This window comes from Podarcis vaucheri (genome assembly GCF_965113315.1).
Source record: "Podarcis vaucheri genome assembly, chromosome: 16".
NCBI lineage: Eukaryota > Metazoa > Chordata > Lepidosauria > Squamata > Lacertidae > Podarcis > Podarcis vaucheri.
The window spans coordinates 34,594,095-34,608,829 of NC_138754.1; the positions used below are offsets into that span (position 1 = coordinate 34,594,095).

At 46.5% G+C, this 14,735-nt stretch overlaps 1 protein-coding gene across 21 annotated transcripts in view; it reads right to left on the reverse strand.

Annotated features, from left to right (window-relative positions):
- Positions 1-14,735, reverse strand: part of EP400 (E1A binding protein p400) — a 74,795-nt gene continuing 60,060 nt past the window's right edge. For 11 of the 21 annotated variants that reach the window (XM_082202949.1, XM_082202948.1, XM_082202947.1 and 8 more), the window contains 14 exons: positions 13,810-13,946; positions 13,059-13,115; positions 12,262-12,379; positions 10,612-10,803; positions 9,445-9,490; positions 9,234-9,343; positions 8,114-8,318; positions 6,799-6,956; positions 4,924-5,133; positions 3,645-3,840; positions 2,122-2,255; positions 1,506-1,664; positions 1,196-1,273; positions 1-1,015 (listed from right to left, as the gene is read on the reverse strand). In XM_082202949.1, coding sequence (XP_082059075.1) covers positions 746-1,015; positions 1,196-1,273; positions 1,506-1,664; positions 2,122-2,255; positions 3,645-3,840; positions 4,924-5,133; positions 6,799-6,956; positions 8,114-8,318; positions 9,234-9,343; positions 9,445-9,490; positions 10,612-10,803; positions 12,262-12,379; positions 13,059-13,115; positions 13,810-13,946 — 2,070 coding nt within the window. In that variant the 3' untranslated portion in view covers positions 1-745. The remainder of the gene's footprint in view (positions 1,016-1,195; positions 1,274-1,505; positions 1,665-2,121; positions 2,256-3,644; positions 3,841-4,923; positions 5,134-6,798; positions 6,957-8,113; positions 8,319-9,233; positions 9,344-9,444; positions 9,491-10,611; positions 10,804-12,261; positions 12,380-13,058; positions 13,116-13,809; positions 13,947-14,735) is intronic. The other 10 variants (XM_082202951.1, XM_082202952.1, XM_082202962.1 and 7 more) reach the window with 3 other exon arrangements.

The window sequence follows — 14,735 nt, forward strand, 5'->3', positions numbered from 1 at the left end:
TATCACATAGTATTTATTTCCCCAAGACACATGCCTGGATTATTATTTGCCTTAAAAGTGGGAAAATGAGAGTGAAAGCCTAAGGGTGAGTGCTTTAAAAAACACTGTACAGTTGGGGAAGGGAACAGGACACACAACTTGACACACAGCTAGCAAATGTTTTTTTTTTAAAAAAAGGACTTACAAAAATGGAGACTGAAATATGGTTCATAATTACAGATACTTACAAATCTTCACATTTATTGGCTAAATGTTCTGGAGAGAGCTTCTAACAAATCCCTACTCCCAGCCAACTTATGAAGGGCTTGTCACAACTCAACTTCAAAACAAGTGGAGAGGACTCTTCCTCTGCCAGCCATTGACTGAGCATTGCCTTTTAGTCATTTGAAACCCACTCAAAGAGGATTTCCCTATGGCAGTGAGGGTGATATGCGAGACTATGCAGATTTCTACGGATACTTGAGAGCAACCTCTTCGATTATCTCTCTTATGAAAACAAGCAGAGATCCAAGTCTTTAAATATTTACACGGCGTATGGTTTGAACGTGCAGCCTTCCTGGGAACTTCACAGAGGATCAGAGTCACAAAGTGCACCTGCAGCTTTCGGGGAGAGGCTCTCTGGTGAAGGGACTGCCGGCAAAGTTTTTCCTGTGCAAACAGGTCTGCAGGCTCCAGCATTTGCCAGGTTGCAGGAAGCACTAACAGCGTGTCCTCCTTTGCTCACTGCTGTGAGGTCACTATGGACTCAGCTGGGTTTGTTGGGCGCCTTTATCCTAACCGGAGTCCTCATTTGCACTTTTGCTTGCTGAGTCTGCCCGTCGGACGACGCCGGAACCTGGGATGGGTTCTGTACGCCGGCTGCCTGAATCTGGGGAGATGCTGCCGTGACAACCTGCTGCTGGACCAGTTTCTGTGGGACCACTTGAGCGGTGGCGGTGGTGGCAGGGATGACTTGGACCTGATGCTGTCCTGCTGTTGTCTGGGACAAAGTCACCGTCTGCGGCTGAGCTTGAACCTTGAGGGGTGCAGGGAGGGAGAAAAAGGGGAAGAGGTAAACAGAAATGCTTGCTAGTGAACATCACACTTTGTTAAGGGTTCAATCCTTTCTAAAGGCAATTTCAGAAGTTACACTTCCCCGCTCAAGATTTTGAAAAAATGCATGCAAGTTTGAAATGTGGACTCCCACAAACCTTACCTGTTGGGAAACAGACACCACCTGCTGAATATTGGCTACTGCTGCCTGCTGTGAGACCACTTGTGGGAGCTTTGCAACCTTTAAGAACAACACATTGGGGGAGAAGGGGTTTGTCATTTAAAAAGTATCCAGCATTCTGCAAATGTTTGACATAAGCCAGTGTCTGTGGGTTCCACACCGACTGATGTAGGGATGAACTCGGTAGAAACAGACACTGAACAACCGACAGGGAAACGGAAGAGGCTCTTATTGTATGAGTACCAATATCAGATCCTCGTCAAAGAGAGGAGAAGAGGCACAGTAGCCTTACCTGTATTTGGGTCTGGACTTGTTGGGCTCCACCAGGTTTCTGGGCCTGAGAAATCGGCGTTGGTAGGAACTGTGCCTTAATGGCCGGCTGCGTAGCGTAGACTTTCTGCTGCTGTGATGTCTGCTGTTGGGCCTGGACGGTGACTTGCTGGGCATTTATCTGAAAGGGCAAAATAGGGCATTCAACCTCTTCGAGTCAGCGCACTGGTTAAAAATGTCAGATTACGACTGGAAGAATCAGGTTCCGATTCCCCATTTTCCCCAGGAAAATCCCTGGGTGACCTTTGCCCGTCATGACCTCTCTTCCCAACCTACCTCACAGGCTTGCTTAGAGGATACAGGGGTGTGTGGAAGCATGCACATTGCCCTGACCTCCTTCAGGGAAAGGCAGGATATGGAATGTAACAAACAGAATGGAGTTCTCTGAATCCAGGACACGGTTAAGTACGTGCAAATCTTTGCCCTATGCAGCTGGGCTCTACTGCGACAATGAGTTGGTGATAACAGCAGGCCATTTCTCCATCTTTAGCATGCTTCTAATAGCCAAAGTATCCAGTTTCCCACCTTGGTGGTAATGCAGCGTTTGCAAAGGCAGTAGCGGGAAGAGAGAGGGGTACCTTTTGCTGAACAGCAGCTTGTCCTTGTGCAACCTGAGGCTGGATGGCCTTCTGCTGCTGGGCTGCCTGGTGATGCTGCTTGAGTTTCAAGAGCTGCTGGACGTTCAGTGGCTGAGCCACCACAGTCTGTCCTCCTGTGCAGGATATGAAGGACAGAACTAAAAGACTGGACAATGCAAGTTCTGAGACACTGTTTACAATGATGCTCCGAAATACCTTTTTGGAATTCCTTCCTGTTAAATATTAGACTGTTGTGTTTTCAGTGCCTGCTGAAGTCCTTCCTCCTTCAACATATCTTTGCCCAATACTGCTCTTTTATCAGTAGTCAGAGACCTACCTGTCCTGGCTACTAAACAAACTTGACATTTGTGGTAGCTACACAAGCCAGCTTCGAGAAGGATGAGGCCTTCACCTGGGGTCCTGTTGAATTTTGGAGGTAAGTGCCTCTGATGCCCATTGATGATCCTACTCATCTCATTCCAAGTTTCTGGAGCAGCTGTGCTTTGGAGGGGCTTTTCCAAAGCACTGCGAACCTGAGCACCCTCCTCCTTCTCAGCACTGCTGTTCCTGCCCTCCACTAACACGTCCCCACAACTTTGCCAGTGTGGTGTAGTGGTTAAGAGCGGTAGTCTCGTAATCTGGGGAACGGGGTTTGTGTCTCCGCTCCTCCACATGCAGCTGCTGGGTGACCTTGGGCTAGTCACGCTTATCTAAAGTCTCTCAGCCCCACTCGCCTCACAGAGTGTTTGTTGTGGGGGAGGAAGGGAAAGGAGAATGTTAGCCGCTTTGAGACTCCTTCGGGTAGTGATAAAGTGGGATATCAAATCCAAACTCCTCTTCTTCTTGCCGACCTGACTGGAGCAGGATGACTGCAGACAATGTGTTGGGCAGCAATTTGTGTGCACGCAGCACAATCCGAAGTGGGGTGGTTTTAGAGAGAGGGGGAGGAGGGGGGCTATTTTGGGAAGCTATGGTCCCTCAGGTACCAAGATGACATATAGTTCCTCAGGAAAGTCTTTGAAATGGACAGGTGTTTTGTGCAACTTGCATTCATTCTGCTCCTTTGTTTTTGCTGGGATGTATTTATTCTGCTGCTGTGTTTTTGTTTTGATCTCTTACTGTTTTCATATCTTGACCTAAATCATCTTGGGATGAAGCAGGGGGCAAGTTTTTGATATAGAAATAAAACCTCTTGCCAGTTCTCCACCAGCTCCTATGCTACAGCTAAACTGACAGCTTTCCTTCTGCTTCACAGAAGCAAGTCTGCAATCTGTTTGATTCCCTGACCCACTGACTATCCCAAGTCCTTGGACAACTGGAGAATTCACTGTCACAAGCATGGTACAGTTTAGGCATTAGTGAGTCTCTGATTTTAAAAAGAGAAAGAAAAAGAAAGTGACATATTGAACATCACTCTGAGAGAAGGGAGAAGAGAGACTTAAAATGAAAGCTCGGGTTTTTTCTTCTGGAAGTTTGATATGCTCTCTCTCTCACACACAGGTTAAGAATAATGATTGACACACCTGCTGCTTTCTGTGGCTGTCCAATAGCGACGCTAATCCCAGCAACTGTGACAGGGAGTGTGGTGACCCCTGCAGATGACACTACAGCAGCTGGAACAGACACCACCGGAGGCTTCGCCAAGGCCACCTGGGCTGCTTGCGGTGCCTGGGCCTGGATTTGGCCTTGCGCTTGAAGCTGGGAAGCAGGAACACGAGTCTGAGCAGTAAGGAATTGGGATTATTGCACAAGCATGAGAGGAGACCTGACTATTTCTGGTGGGATGCAGAACGGCAACGCAATGAGACAGGAACGAGAAACCTATCTGGCCCTTGGAACTCTACTCAGGCCCTCATTGGCCCTGCTTCACACCCTCCTCGAGACACTTTGCCTGTCTGTAACGTTTCCCTGAATTCTGATAATGCCTCTCGCTTGCCCTGCTTGCAGAACAGAGAAAGGTTTGTGAGTGTTCGTACAAAGTGCTCCGGCCACTTTTGCCTCTGGCCCTGCCCGTCACCAGCATATAGCCCCTTGAAGGTTCTCTGCCAGAGAATGTGGCCCTCAACTTTTAAAATGTTCCCCACCCCTGGATTAAAACAGGATGGGGAACCTGTGGCTCTCCGGATTCTGCTACACTCCAACTCTCAGCCAGCAGCCTCCAGAAGTTTTGTACTATGACACCCATCAGCCCAACTGGCCAATGGACAGGAACAAATGGTGGTTGTCCCAAACACCTGGTGGCCAACAGGTTGGAGAAGGCTGGCCCAGATGGCTTCAAAGGGGGCTTAAGACAAATCCATGGAGGAGGGGCAGGCTCCATTGACCCCCAGGAGCCATGAGGGCTAAATGGAGCCCTGGTGTTCAGAAGCAGTGTCCTCTAAATGTCAGTCGCTTAGGGGTCAACAGTGGGGAACGGTCTGCTTCCCAAATATATACTGTCTGTGAGAAAGAAGACAGCTGTCCCAGAAAGACTTTTCACCTTGTGTTCACAACGAAGAGTGCTGTAGCTGAGCAGAATTCTGTGGCTGCCAGTCCAGGGCTTAAATGCATTTAAAGAACTTGCCCAGCCAGTACACAAGACCATGCAGGAGAGCGAATGAGCCAGCAGAGGAAGGGCAGAGCTCTACACACACACACACACACACACACACACACACACACCAGGCAGCGTTTAGCCAAGCCAAAAGAAAGGAGAAGGCTTGTGCCCAGTCTCTCCTCTTTGCCAACCATCCCACCAGTGCCAGGCTAACTGAAATTTCTGCTGGCTTGTTAACCTCTGCGGGATCCCCAAGGCTGACTTACAAGGCGAGCAACCTGGAGGTTCGTGACGGTGGTGCCAGTGAGGACCGCCCCTGGCCTCGGTGCTGCGACGGCCGTGAGTTGCTGGGTCTGCTGCTGCTGCTGCACTTGGACCTGAGAGGCCTGTTGCTGGGCTCCGGGCTGGGCCTGCTGCTGGGCGGCCTGCTGTTGGGGAAGCTGCATCTTTTGCTTCTGTAACTTGATGAGCTGCTCCTGAAGAGAGAGAGGAGAAACACAACATCGTACCACCACCACGACTTTTGGCTCTGCTAAACGGCTTCTGGTACCAGGAGAGAATTTGAACCAAAGTTTTTCTTTTCTGATACAGTAGCAAGATTTGCTGAGCGCAGGGTGGATTTGATTTAAATCAAATCGATTTAAATCACGATTTAAATCACTAGTCAGCAAGACCCGATTTAAATCAGTTGTCAGTAAGACTTGATTTAAATCATATTTTTTTTACAGAAAGATTCATTCTTGCTGGTATAATCTTAATATTTACAACCAAATGAAGGTTTCATTTTTGGAATAATAAATTTTCAGAGTAGTTTTTACAGTTATATAAAAAATTACTGATTTGGTTATACTATTATAAATACCTAGACAGATAATTATGAAATTATTGTGAGGTTTAATAAGTTAACTGTTTATATTTGGACAACTTTTCTGCTGTACTTTATTGGAAGGAGAAAAATAACCATTTCCTTAATAAACAATTTATTTAACTAAAACAATAACATTATAGCATATGTATCCATGTCTGTTAACTGATGTGGTTAAACGGTTTTTTTAAAAAAAACATAGACTGAGTTTTAGCACACATGAAAAACATAAAACAAATCCTTATTTCCTGATGAATAGCCTTTGGACTATAATGCAACTTAAACAGAAAACTATCTTTAGAAAGATTTCTCTTCCAAAAGCATTTTATTTTAAAAATCTGATTTAAATTTAAAAATCTGATTTAAATTTAAAAAAATCTGATTTATTTATTACTATTCTTAAAAAATTAATCCTTGATTTTTATCCACCCTGGCTGAGCGTATAGATCTCAAAACGCAGTGCATGTTACGTAATGCCCTGCACCCTTCCCCATCTGGGTTGCTCTCGGCAGTAGAGTCTTTGCCTTGCATGCAGAAGGTCCCTAGTTCAATCCCCGGCTTCCCCAGATAGGACTGGGAAAGAGTCTGTGCCTGAAACCACGAAGAGGCGCTGCCAGTCGACACAGGGAGTAACTGAGTTAGACAGGGCAAAGGTCCGACTCAGTATAAGGCAGCTTCTTATGTTGCCCTCCAAATGCTTTGGGCTGCAAACTCCATCAGCCCCAGGTTGGAGAAAGCTGCTATATATATATTAGGTCCAGGTGTAAAATCAAATGCCATGTTATCAAAAATACATGTATGCTAGAATTCCATGGAAGCGACAGAGCTAAAAAGACAGAATCTGGTGTTGAGAGCGGGAGCCTCCTTTCCCAGAGCCCCTGCTTTTATCTTTTGTTTCAAATAGCAGGTTTCCAGTTCTGATGACTGTAAAGATATGCTTGACAGCTGTGCATGGGCAAAGCATCTCAGAAGTGAGAGGGGATCAGGTTAAATCTCTAGGGGATGGAGGCAGGGCTTCAGCACTCAGGCAAACTCCTTGCCCTTCCCCGCAACTCCATGATGCAAATATGCCCAATTTACACCACTCTTCTAACAAGCTACAGAGTTCCCCAAACTCCCACCCCCTGAACACTTGAAAATTGCTGTGGGTCTTGGAGGGCCACCAGGATTTTTCTGGCTCTTCAAGCAGCATGGTGCTGCTTTCAATGCATTGTGCGGATAGGGTGCAATGCAGCGCTCCGACCAATGCTAACAAATCGAGGAGCCTCTCCCTCACCTGGGATAACTTCCCCACAGCTTTAATCTGGGCTGGTGACTGGGCCTGTGGGACTTGGACCTGGCCTGCTGCCGCCTGCTGCTGTTGCTGCTGCCGCAGGAGCTGGAAGTGAGCTGGGCTGATAGCCTTCCCCGACAACTGCACACCTGCTGGAGCTGCTGGGGGCAGGGGGAAGAGAAGAAGAAAAGGAGATTGATTACACTCCCTAGCCATTCATTACACACACAAAAAACTCACCTCCAAGCGACCTGCAACGTTTTTAAGGAATAAAACCTACAGCATGCAACTCATAAAGATTTCACAAAACAATTCCCAGTAACAAGCAGCAAAAAGCTTCAGCGGCACAATGTACAAGTCATCAACAGCCCCCCCCCCCCACTACTCGGCCAGCCCTGTTCCCAGGCCACACTCTTGCTTGGCCCTGCTTCACACCCAGCCTGAGAGTTTCCAGTTTCTGAGAGAGCTTAGAATGTGTCCTTGAACTCTGATAAAGCCTCTGGCTTGCCTTGATATGGGATAGAGAGGGGTGTGGGAGTGGGTGCAGAAATGAGGTAAGTACAAAGGCAGCATTTACCTTGGTGCCCTCCTTCGTCTCTGCCTCAGCACTCTGTCATGCGCTCCCCACTCCGGGGAGGTTGCCCTTCGAGTTGAAAAGGTCCCCACAGATTTAACTGAGGGCAGGGAGCTTTTGGCCTTCCAGATGCCCCAGCCAGCATGCTCAGTGGGTAGGCACGATGGGTACTGGAGTCTAAAACCATCTAGAGAGCCGTAGGTTCCCCATCCATGGGCTAAATATAATATACTCAGCCCATTATACCTAAGGGAGCGTCTCCACCCCCATCCTTCAGACCGGACACTGAGGTCTAGCTTCCCGAGGGCCTTCTGGCAGTTCCCTCACTGTGAGAATTCAGGTTACAGGGAACCAGGCAGAGGGCCTTCTCGGTAGTGGTGCTCACCCTGTGGAACGCCCTCCCACCAGGTGTCAAGGAAATAAATAACTATCTGACTTTTAGAAGACTTCTGAAGGCAACCCTGTTTAAGGAAGTTTTTAATGTTTGATGTTTTATCGTGTTTTTAATATTCTGTTGGGAGCCGCCCACAGTGGCTGGGGAAATCCAGCCAGATGGACAGGGTATAAATTGTTGTTGTTGCTGCTGCTGCTGCTGGTGTTAAAACCCACACACGGTCAAGTCAGCAGAGGATTAGAAACAAGAAGCAGATGTTACTACCAGTTTGGGAAAGTATCCCATAGGTAAGATTTAACCTTTTTTTAAAAAAAAATAAAATCAGACTATGCAAAATGTACACTCTTTACCTGGCGTAACCTGAGTGACTAAGGATCTTGCTTGGGTCTGGACCGGGGTCAGGTTAGTAGTGACAACCGCTGGCGCTGTCACCGATGTCACTGCTCGGACCCCTGGAGTAGATGCTATGGTCACCAGTTCTGCGGATGCAGCAGGTGCGGCAGCTGCTCTCTGTTGAGTATGTACCACCTGGGCTGTAGCTGTTCCTCCTGCGGTCTAAAGGAAAGGAAGAAAGATGTAATTTGTCGCAGCTCTCAAGTTAAGATTATCCTTGACCAAATGGCTCAAGCTCAAGACATCTTGGCAAACCAAGCTTTGTCCTCGCCGTAGTAAAGAATCCCACTTCCAGGGTAGGGTTTTTTTCCAGATACCCCTATCTATAAGCAAACTGCATCTGCACACACACTTTGCTTAGAACCATGGTTGAATCATAGAATCAGAGTTGGAAGAGACCACAAGGGCCATCGAGTCCAACCTCCTGCCAAGCAGGAAACACCATCAGAGCACTCCTGACATATGGTTGCCAAGCCTCTGCTTAAAGACCTCCAAAGTAGGAGACTCCACCACACTCCTTGCCAGCAAATTCCACTGTCGAACAGCTCTTACTGTCAGGAAGTTCTTCCTAATGTTTAGGTGGAATCTTCTTTCTTGTAGTTTGGATCCATTGCTCCATGTCCGCTTCTCTGGAGCAGCAGAAAACAGCCTTTCTCCCTCCTCTATGTGACATCCTTTTATATATTTGAACATGGCTATCATATCACCCCTTAACCTCCTCTTCTCCAGGCTAAACATGCCCAGCTCCCTTAGCCGTTCCTCATAAGGCATCGTTTCCAGGCCTTTGACCATTTTGGTTGCCCTCCTCTGGACACGTTCCAGTTTGTCAGTGTCCTTCTTGAACTGTGGTGCCCAGAACTGGACACAGTACTCCAGGTGAGGTCTGACCAGAGCAGAATACAGTGGCACTATTACTTCCCTTGATCTAGATGCTATACTCCTATTGATGCAGCCCAGAATTGCATTGGCTTTTTTAGCTGCCGCGTCACACTGTTGGCTCATGTCAAGTTTGTGGTTGAAATCAATGCCCTCATTGGGAGCTTGAAAGTGACACACTGGGCATCTGAAAATACTCACCGCCAGGGATCCCGGTATCACGGGCGAAGCAAGCCGCTTGTTGATTGGCTGAAAGGTCGTTCCAGGAACCCCGGCCACTGTATTTACAATAACGTTCCCACTCACTGTAGCTGAGAAACAAAACCAAAAGGTCAGTCTGGGCCTGCAATGGAGGCAGGCATAGTCATTTCTCCACCACCCACAATGCTTTACTACGGGAGGTGCAACTTACCTGTCTGCATGCTTGTCCCAGTCACCGAGGTCTTCATTGTGCCAGCCTGGCCAAGAGATAATTTTGGTTAAAGAGAGAAACATACCGGGACGTGGAAGGGTTGGCATGCAATGTGGCCAGGATGTGGCAGGAGCTGTGTGCAGCTGCACACAACTTCTTCGCAAACCTCTGAAGCCGGCAGTTAGTTAAAAAGCTGGCATTTTAATGAAAGTTCCCCATTGCACATGAACCCCAAACCTGTGGTTGATGCCTTCCAAACAAGCCAGGATATGATGCAAACTTTAAATGATGGCTTCCTATCCTGGTTTGTTTGGAAGACATTAGCCCTATTTTCAGAAGCAGCTGGAAAATACAGTCAAGTGCTAAATCTTGACTTGTTCAGGTGAAGTGAAGGGAATGGAAAAGGGCCATGGAAATTTGTGTGTGCTCTGGCTGAAGCAGCCAGAAATTTCAGCATTATGTGTGGATGTGGGCACCATGTAAGAGTCGTGAAGCTATCTGCTCATACGTGACACAGCTTTCTGAGAATTAGCCAGAGTACCAAATGATCTCCATGGATATTCAAGCTATGTTTCTAACTGGTTTAAGGATTTAGCGCAGAATACACAATGATAAATGTAAGCACAAGTTAAAAAGTAAAAATAAAAATAAAAAAACAGAGTGGGTTTGCTTATAAATCCAAAACTTATTTCAAAAATAACAGGTCCTCTTTTTTGGGGGGGGGGGCGAAGTACCAAACATGAATTTAGCCTATAACCATCTGATTCCCTCCCTACAGAAAATCAGGGTTATGGTTTCCAGCCTATAGCAGGTAACATCCTTGCTGCCACGGGTCAAACAGTCAGCATATAAATGGACGTGCCTGATGTTAAGGCTGGTCACTGCCTGTGCCTGTAGCGCTACAGGATGCTGTTCTTAAAACAAGAATGCAGCCACACAGTTTTGCCCGTGAAAGTTACAAGCCCACAAGAACCCCTGCAAATGTGGCTTGTCATGGCACTTCTTAGCCTGCCTCTCCCACACTTTATGATGCTATGCGTCCTTTGAGTTTTAGGAATAAGAGGAGACTCTCGCATAGCTTAACTGCTGCATCAGTCTGGACACGCTCTCCACTCCCCACAGGCATCTGGGCCAGTGGCTATTTGCAACCCCTCGAGAGTGTCTTACCAGCACTGCAGTGTTTGCCACAGTGGTAACAGCCGTCTGCACCACAGCCTGGGGCTGCTGGACTACCTGGGCTTGAGCCTGGGGCTGAGGCTGGGCTTGCTGTACTGCTGCTTGCTGTGTTTGTTGCTGGCCGGCCTGCTGTTGCTGCTGAGGTCCAGCTTGCTGCTGGGCCCGTTGCTGCTCAGCCAGAGCCTGGGGAATAAGGAAGGAGAAAAAGCGGTTGGTTCCTGTTCAAAGGGCAGATAAAAGCATCCCGAACAAGGCGAGCCATTCTCACGCTCCTCTCTTCAATTGGCTGTGAACAGGTGGATATGTTGAATTTGCCTAGACTTGACATCTTTATATACAAGGTCCAGTCCCTTCATTTTGTGTTAGTTCTTTAGGGCAGATCTTCATATTACCTTTCCCAATGTAGGTGGGGGGCAGGGGGAGAAAAATATATAAAGACTTGGGAATAGCTGTTCAGATGCCTCTTCCACCCCATTATATACAGCAGCGCCAGTGGCCCCAAACAAGCAACAGGTTCATCACAGGATAGTCTCTCCTGTCCTCGGAATCAACAGAGAAACCCCCAATCCAGCTTGGGAATGTGGGACAGAAAAATTCCATGTGCCATTTCCCAATAATCTTTTCCTCCCACCTGCCCCAAAATATGAATTTACTTGAGGGGTAAATAGCTGAGATTTGGGGGATTTACAGCAAGGAATTCCTTCCGGTCCACCTTGGCCACTGAGGCCTGGGACACTTTGATTTGTTTCACATGCCCCTGAGGTTCAGCTTGCCCTAATCAGGGACCAAGTCTTTGGTGTGGCACGTTTTGCCCTGTGGAACTCCTTGCCAATAGAAGTTTGGCAGGAGACATCCCTGTTCATTTTTTTGATGTCTTCTAAAAACTGTATTATTCAGACGGGCCTTTCAAACATGGGCGTAGTCAGGGGGTGCAGGGGGGCAGCTGCCCCTCCCACTAAGAAAATAATAAAAAATACTTAATTGACCAATCATTTCACAGATAACTCAGTTCTGCCCCCCCCCCCAACATAAAGCCTGCCCCCCGCATGCTTTTAAATCTCTTATATTCTCTGCCAACCCGCTCTTACTGATCTGTCTGGCATTTTTATTGCAATGCTGTGTCTTTAGCCTGTATGGCACCTTTGATTATTATGTATGGAAGTGTGGTTTCCAAATATTTAAATAAATAATGGTGCAGGGAGACAAGATCAATCCCATGCACTGCTGTCCCAGTCTGAATCATACCCTCCCACCACCACCCGACTTCAGCTTCTGTTTCTAAACAAAATAAGAAGCATGGGAGACACTTATCACATGATGAATGAAAGATACACCCATGACGCTATTCCCAAGTTTCAATATTACTGCCCCAGCCGCACTGGCAAAATGAACGTGAGAACATGCCCTAAAAAAACCGAACTGGTAACACAATGAGAGACCAGCCGTGCTGGTAAAACAACAAATTTCATAAATGAACTAAATCCAGATTAGACTGTGAATAAAGCCCCTACAGTGTCAATACAAAGCCTTTATATCACATATTTCAAATAGCTGCAGCATACCATATACATTAGTTCATCCCCACTATGGAGGGGGAGGAGTGAGACTGGACCTATCACCAAACAACATCCCCTGACTCACTGTTTCGGCGCAGGAACTGGAATCTCCTTCGCAACGTACCTTCTTCTCCTTTGCGATACGCTCTGCTCGGAGAGATGCAACTTGAATGGGAGGAAGTGGCTTGTCGTAGTTGATGCCGCTGGGAATGAAGAGGAACGAACTAAATTAGAAATTATGAAGGGGGAAGAACTGGGGCACCATTTGGTCAAAAGTCCAGAGCTTTTATCAAGGCCTACTGATTTTGATGGAAGAGTTGAGCACATGCTTAAAATCACTTCCAGCAATATCAACAAGGACTTAGAAGCATTTCGCTTTAGCTGGATTGCACCCAATGCAGAGCATCTCTCTGTGTATGTGTGGGTCTCTGCTGAAAAGATCAACTCCATGGGTAGGCAAACTAAGGTCTGGGGGCCGGATCCAGCCCAATCGCCTTCTAAATTCGGCCCGCGGACGGTCCGGGAATCAGTGTGTTTTTACATGAGTAGAATGTGTCCTTTTATTTAAAATGTGTCTCTGGGTTATTTGTGGGGCCTGCCTGGTGTTTTTGCATGAGTAGAATGCGTGCTTTTATTTAAAATGCATCTCTGGGTTATTTGTGGGGCAAAGGAATTTGTTCTTTATTTATTTATTTCAAAATATAGTCCGGACCCCCACAAGGTCTGAGGGACAGTGGACCGGCCCCCTGCTGAAAAAGTTTGCTGACCCTTGATCAACTCCATCCTTTCCCTGTTCTTTGCTTAAAGTGCTTGGAGAAAGAAGGGGGGGCGGGTGCTAATCTTGCCCTGTCACACCCCTCCCTCCTACCTGAAGCTTCTTACCTTTCTGCAAGTACTGAAGTGTGTTTTGGATTCTTCTGGAAAGGGTTCATACCAAGTCTGAAATACAACCCAAGAGGACATTTGTTGTCAAAGAAACACATTTCCAAAATGCCCCTTTATTTAAAGGTGGCCGAGGAGGGGAGGGGAGAAAGAATACTCCTGAAGAGAGGAGCAGTGCTGTATATTCTAAAGTCACGGCACCAACACATGCACTGACAGATCCACCAGAACACTTTTTGACCTTAAGAAAACACAACATATTTGCATTTGGCAAAGAACCCCAAGGAAGAATTATATAGTGGACTTCAGATTTCTATTCTGTTTACAATCAATACACTGTATATGAAGAACTGCCATTGGAGACAATATGAAAACACATGGGATTTTTGTCAATTACATGTGTTAATTGGCTACCCAATGCCACAACGTTTGTGCTATCAACAGCTGTCTTCTGAACTAACCAAATTAAATATGGAATAATCACTGGATGAAGTTTTTTTCTCATGTCATTGCTATTAAGTCACATCCACCTGATTCAAGACCTGTTAACTCAAGGATAGCACTTCATGCACCTGATGAACTGGACTAGGGTCCACAAAAAAGGCTATGCCACAAAAAGCTACTTGCAATGTATACCAAGCCTCTATTGTTTTTGTTGCAATGGGCTTGCATAGCAACATAGCAAATGGCTTTTGTATAGAATAGTTTTACTGCAGTGGCTGCAAGAGGAGCGTCTTCCCTATGAACTTACAGGGGTTTGATCGGTGGGCTTCTCTTCCCAGCAATGATTTTCATAATCTCAAAATGATTAGTGTAAAGCTGGGTGTGCGTGGAGCCCTCATCTTGGGCATAGAGCTGATTTGTTCGAAGTGGTCGGCTATTCTTTGTCTAAATATGAACAAACAACAACAAAGTTTTACAAGGCGCAATATAAGACTCTGTAATGTTTCTGCCTACGTAAGAGATCTGGTACAGTAAACTTGCAACTTATGTAGGGCTTCTGTTCCAGGGACTGCGCCTAAAGCCAAAATCACATTTAATTCAATGACAGGTGGGACTGCCAAAGTCTCCCCCCCCCCGACATTCACTCCCTTTCTGCCCCCCTTTTAATTTGCTATTTTTGCCAAGCACATGAAGTTGAATGCACACAAGTTAAATGCATAAGTTGCAGGCTTACTGTATACTAAGTATACAAATACTAACAAACAAGTAAAGCACAAACTACGATTATAAACTACTAGAGCTTAATCCCAATAGCAGGGTGATCCATGGATCTGAATGTTCCATTTCTCACGTTTGTCCCTCTTCCTTTGCTTTTCAGAGCTAAACACGGTGTGGGTAGATGGTTCCTGGATTTATTCGGAATCTATTGAATTAAGGGCACTGTACAGATGTATTTAATGAACAAATGAATATCTGCATTATTGCTCAACATGACTGGCTTCAAGTTAGCTTTGTATACAGAGATTGAAGGAGGCTTGCAAACTCTGGTTAAAGCCAACCATGGTTAGCGCTGTCATCAGTGCAGAGATAAACCTGCTCTATAAACAGCCGTGAAACAGAAAAGGAAGAGAGAGCATGTGTAAGAGATGGGCAGGAGGCAAAGGGGGATATGTGGCTTGCTTTCCCTCTTATAACCATGGGTAATAGGTTATGCCAAATATTGCATCGCTACCA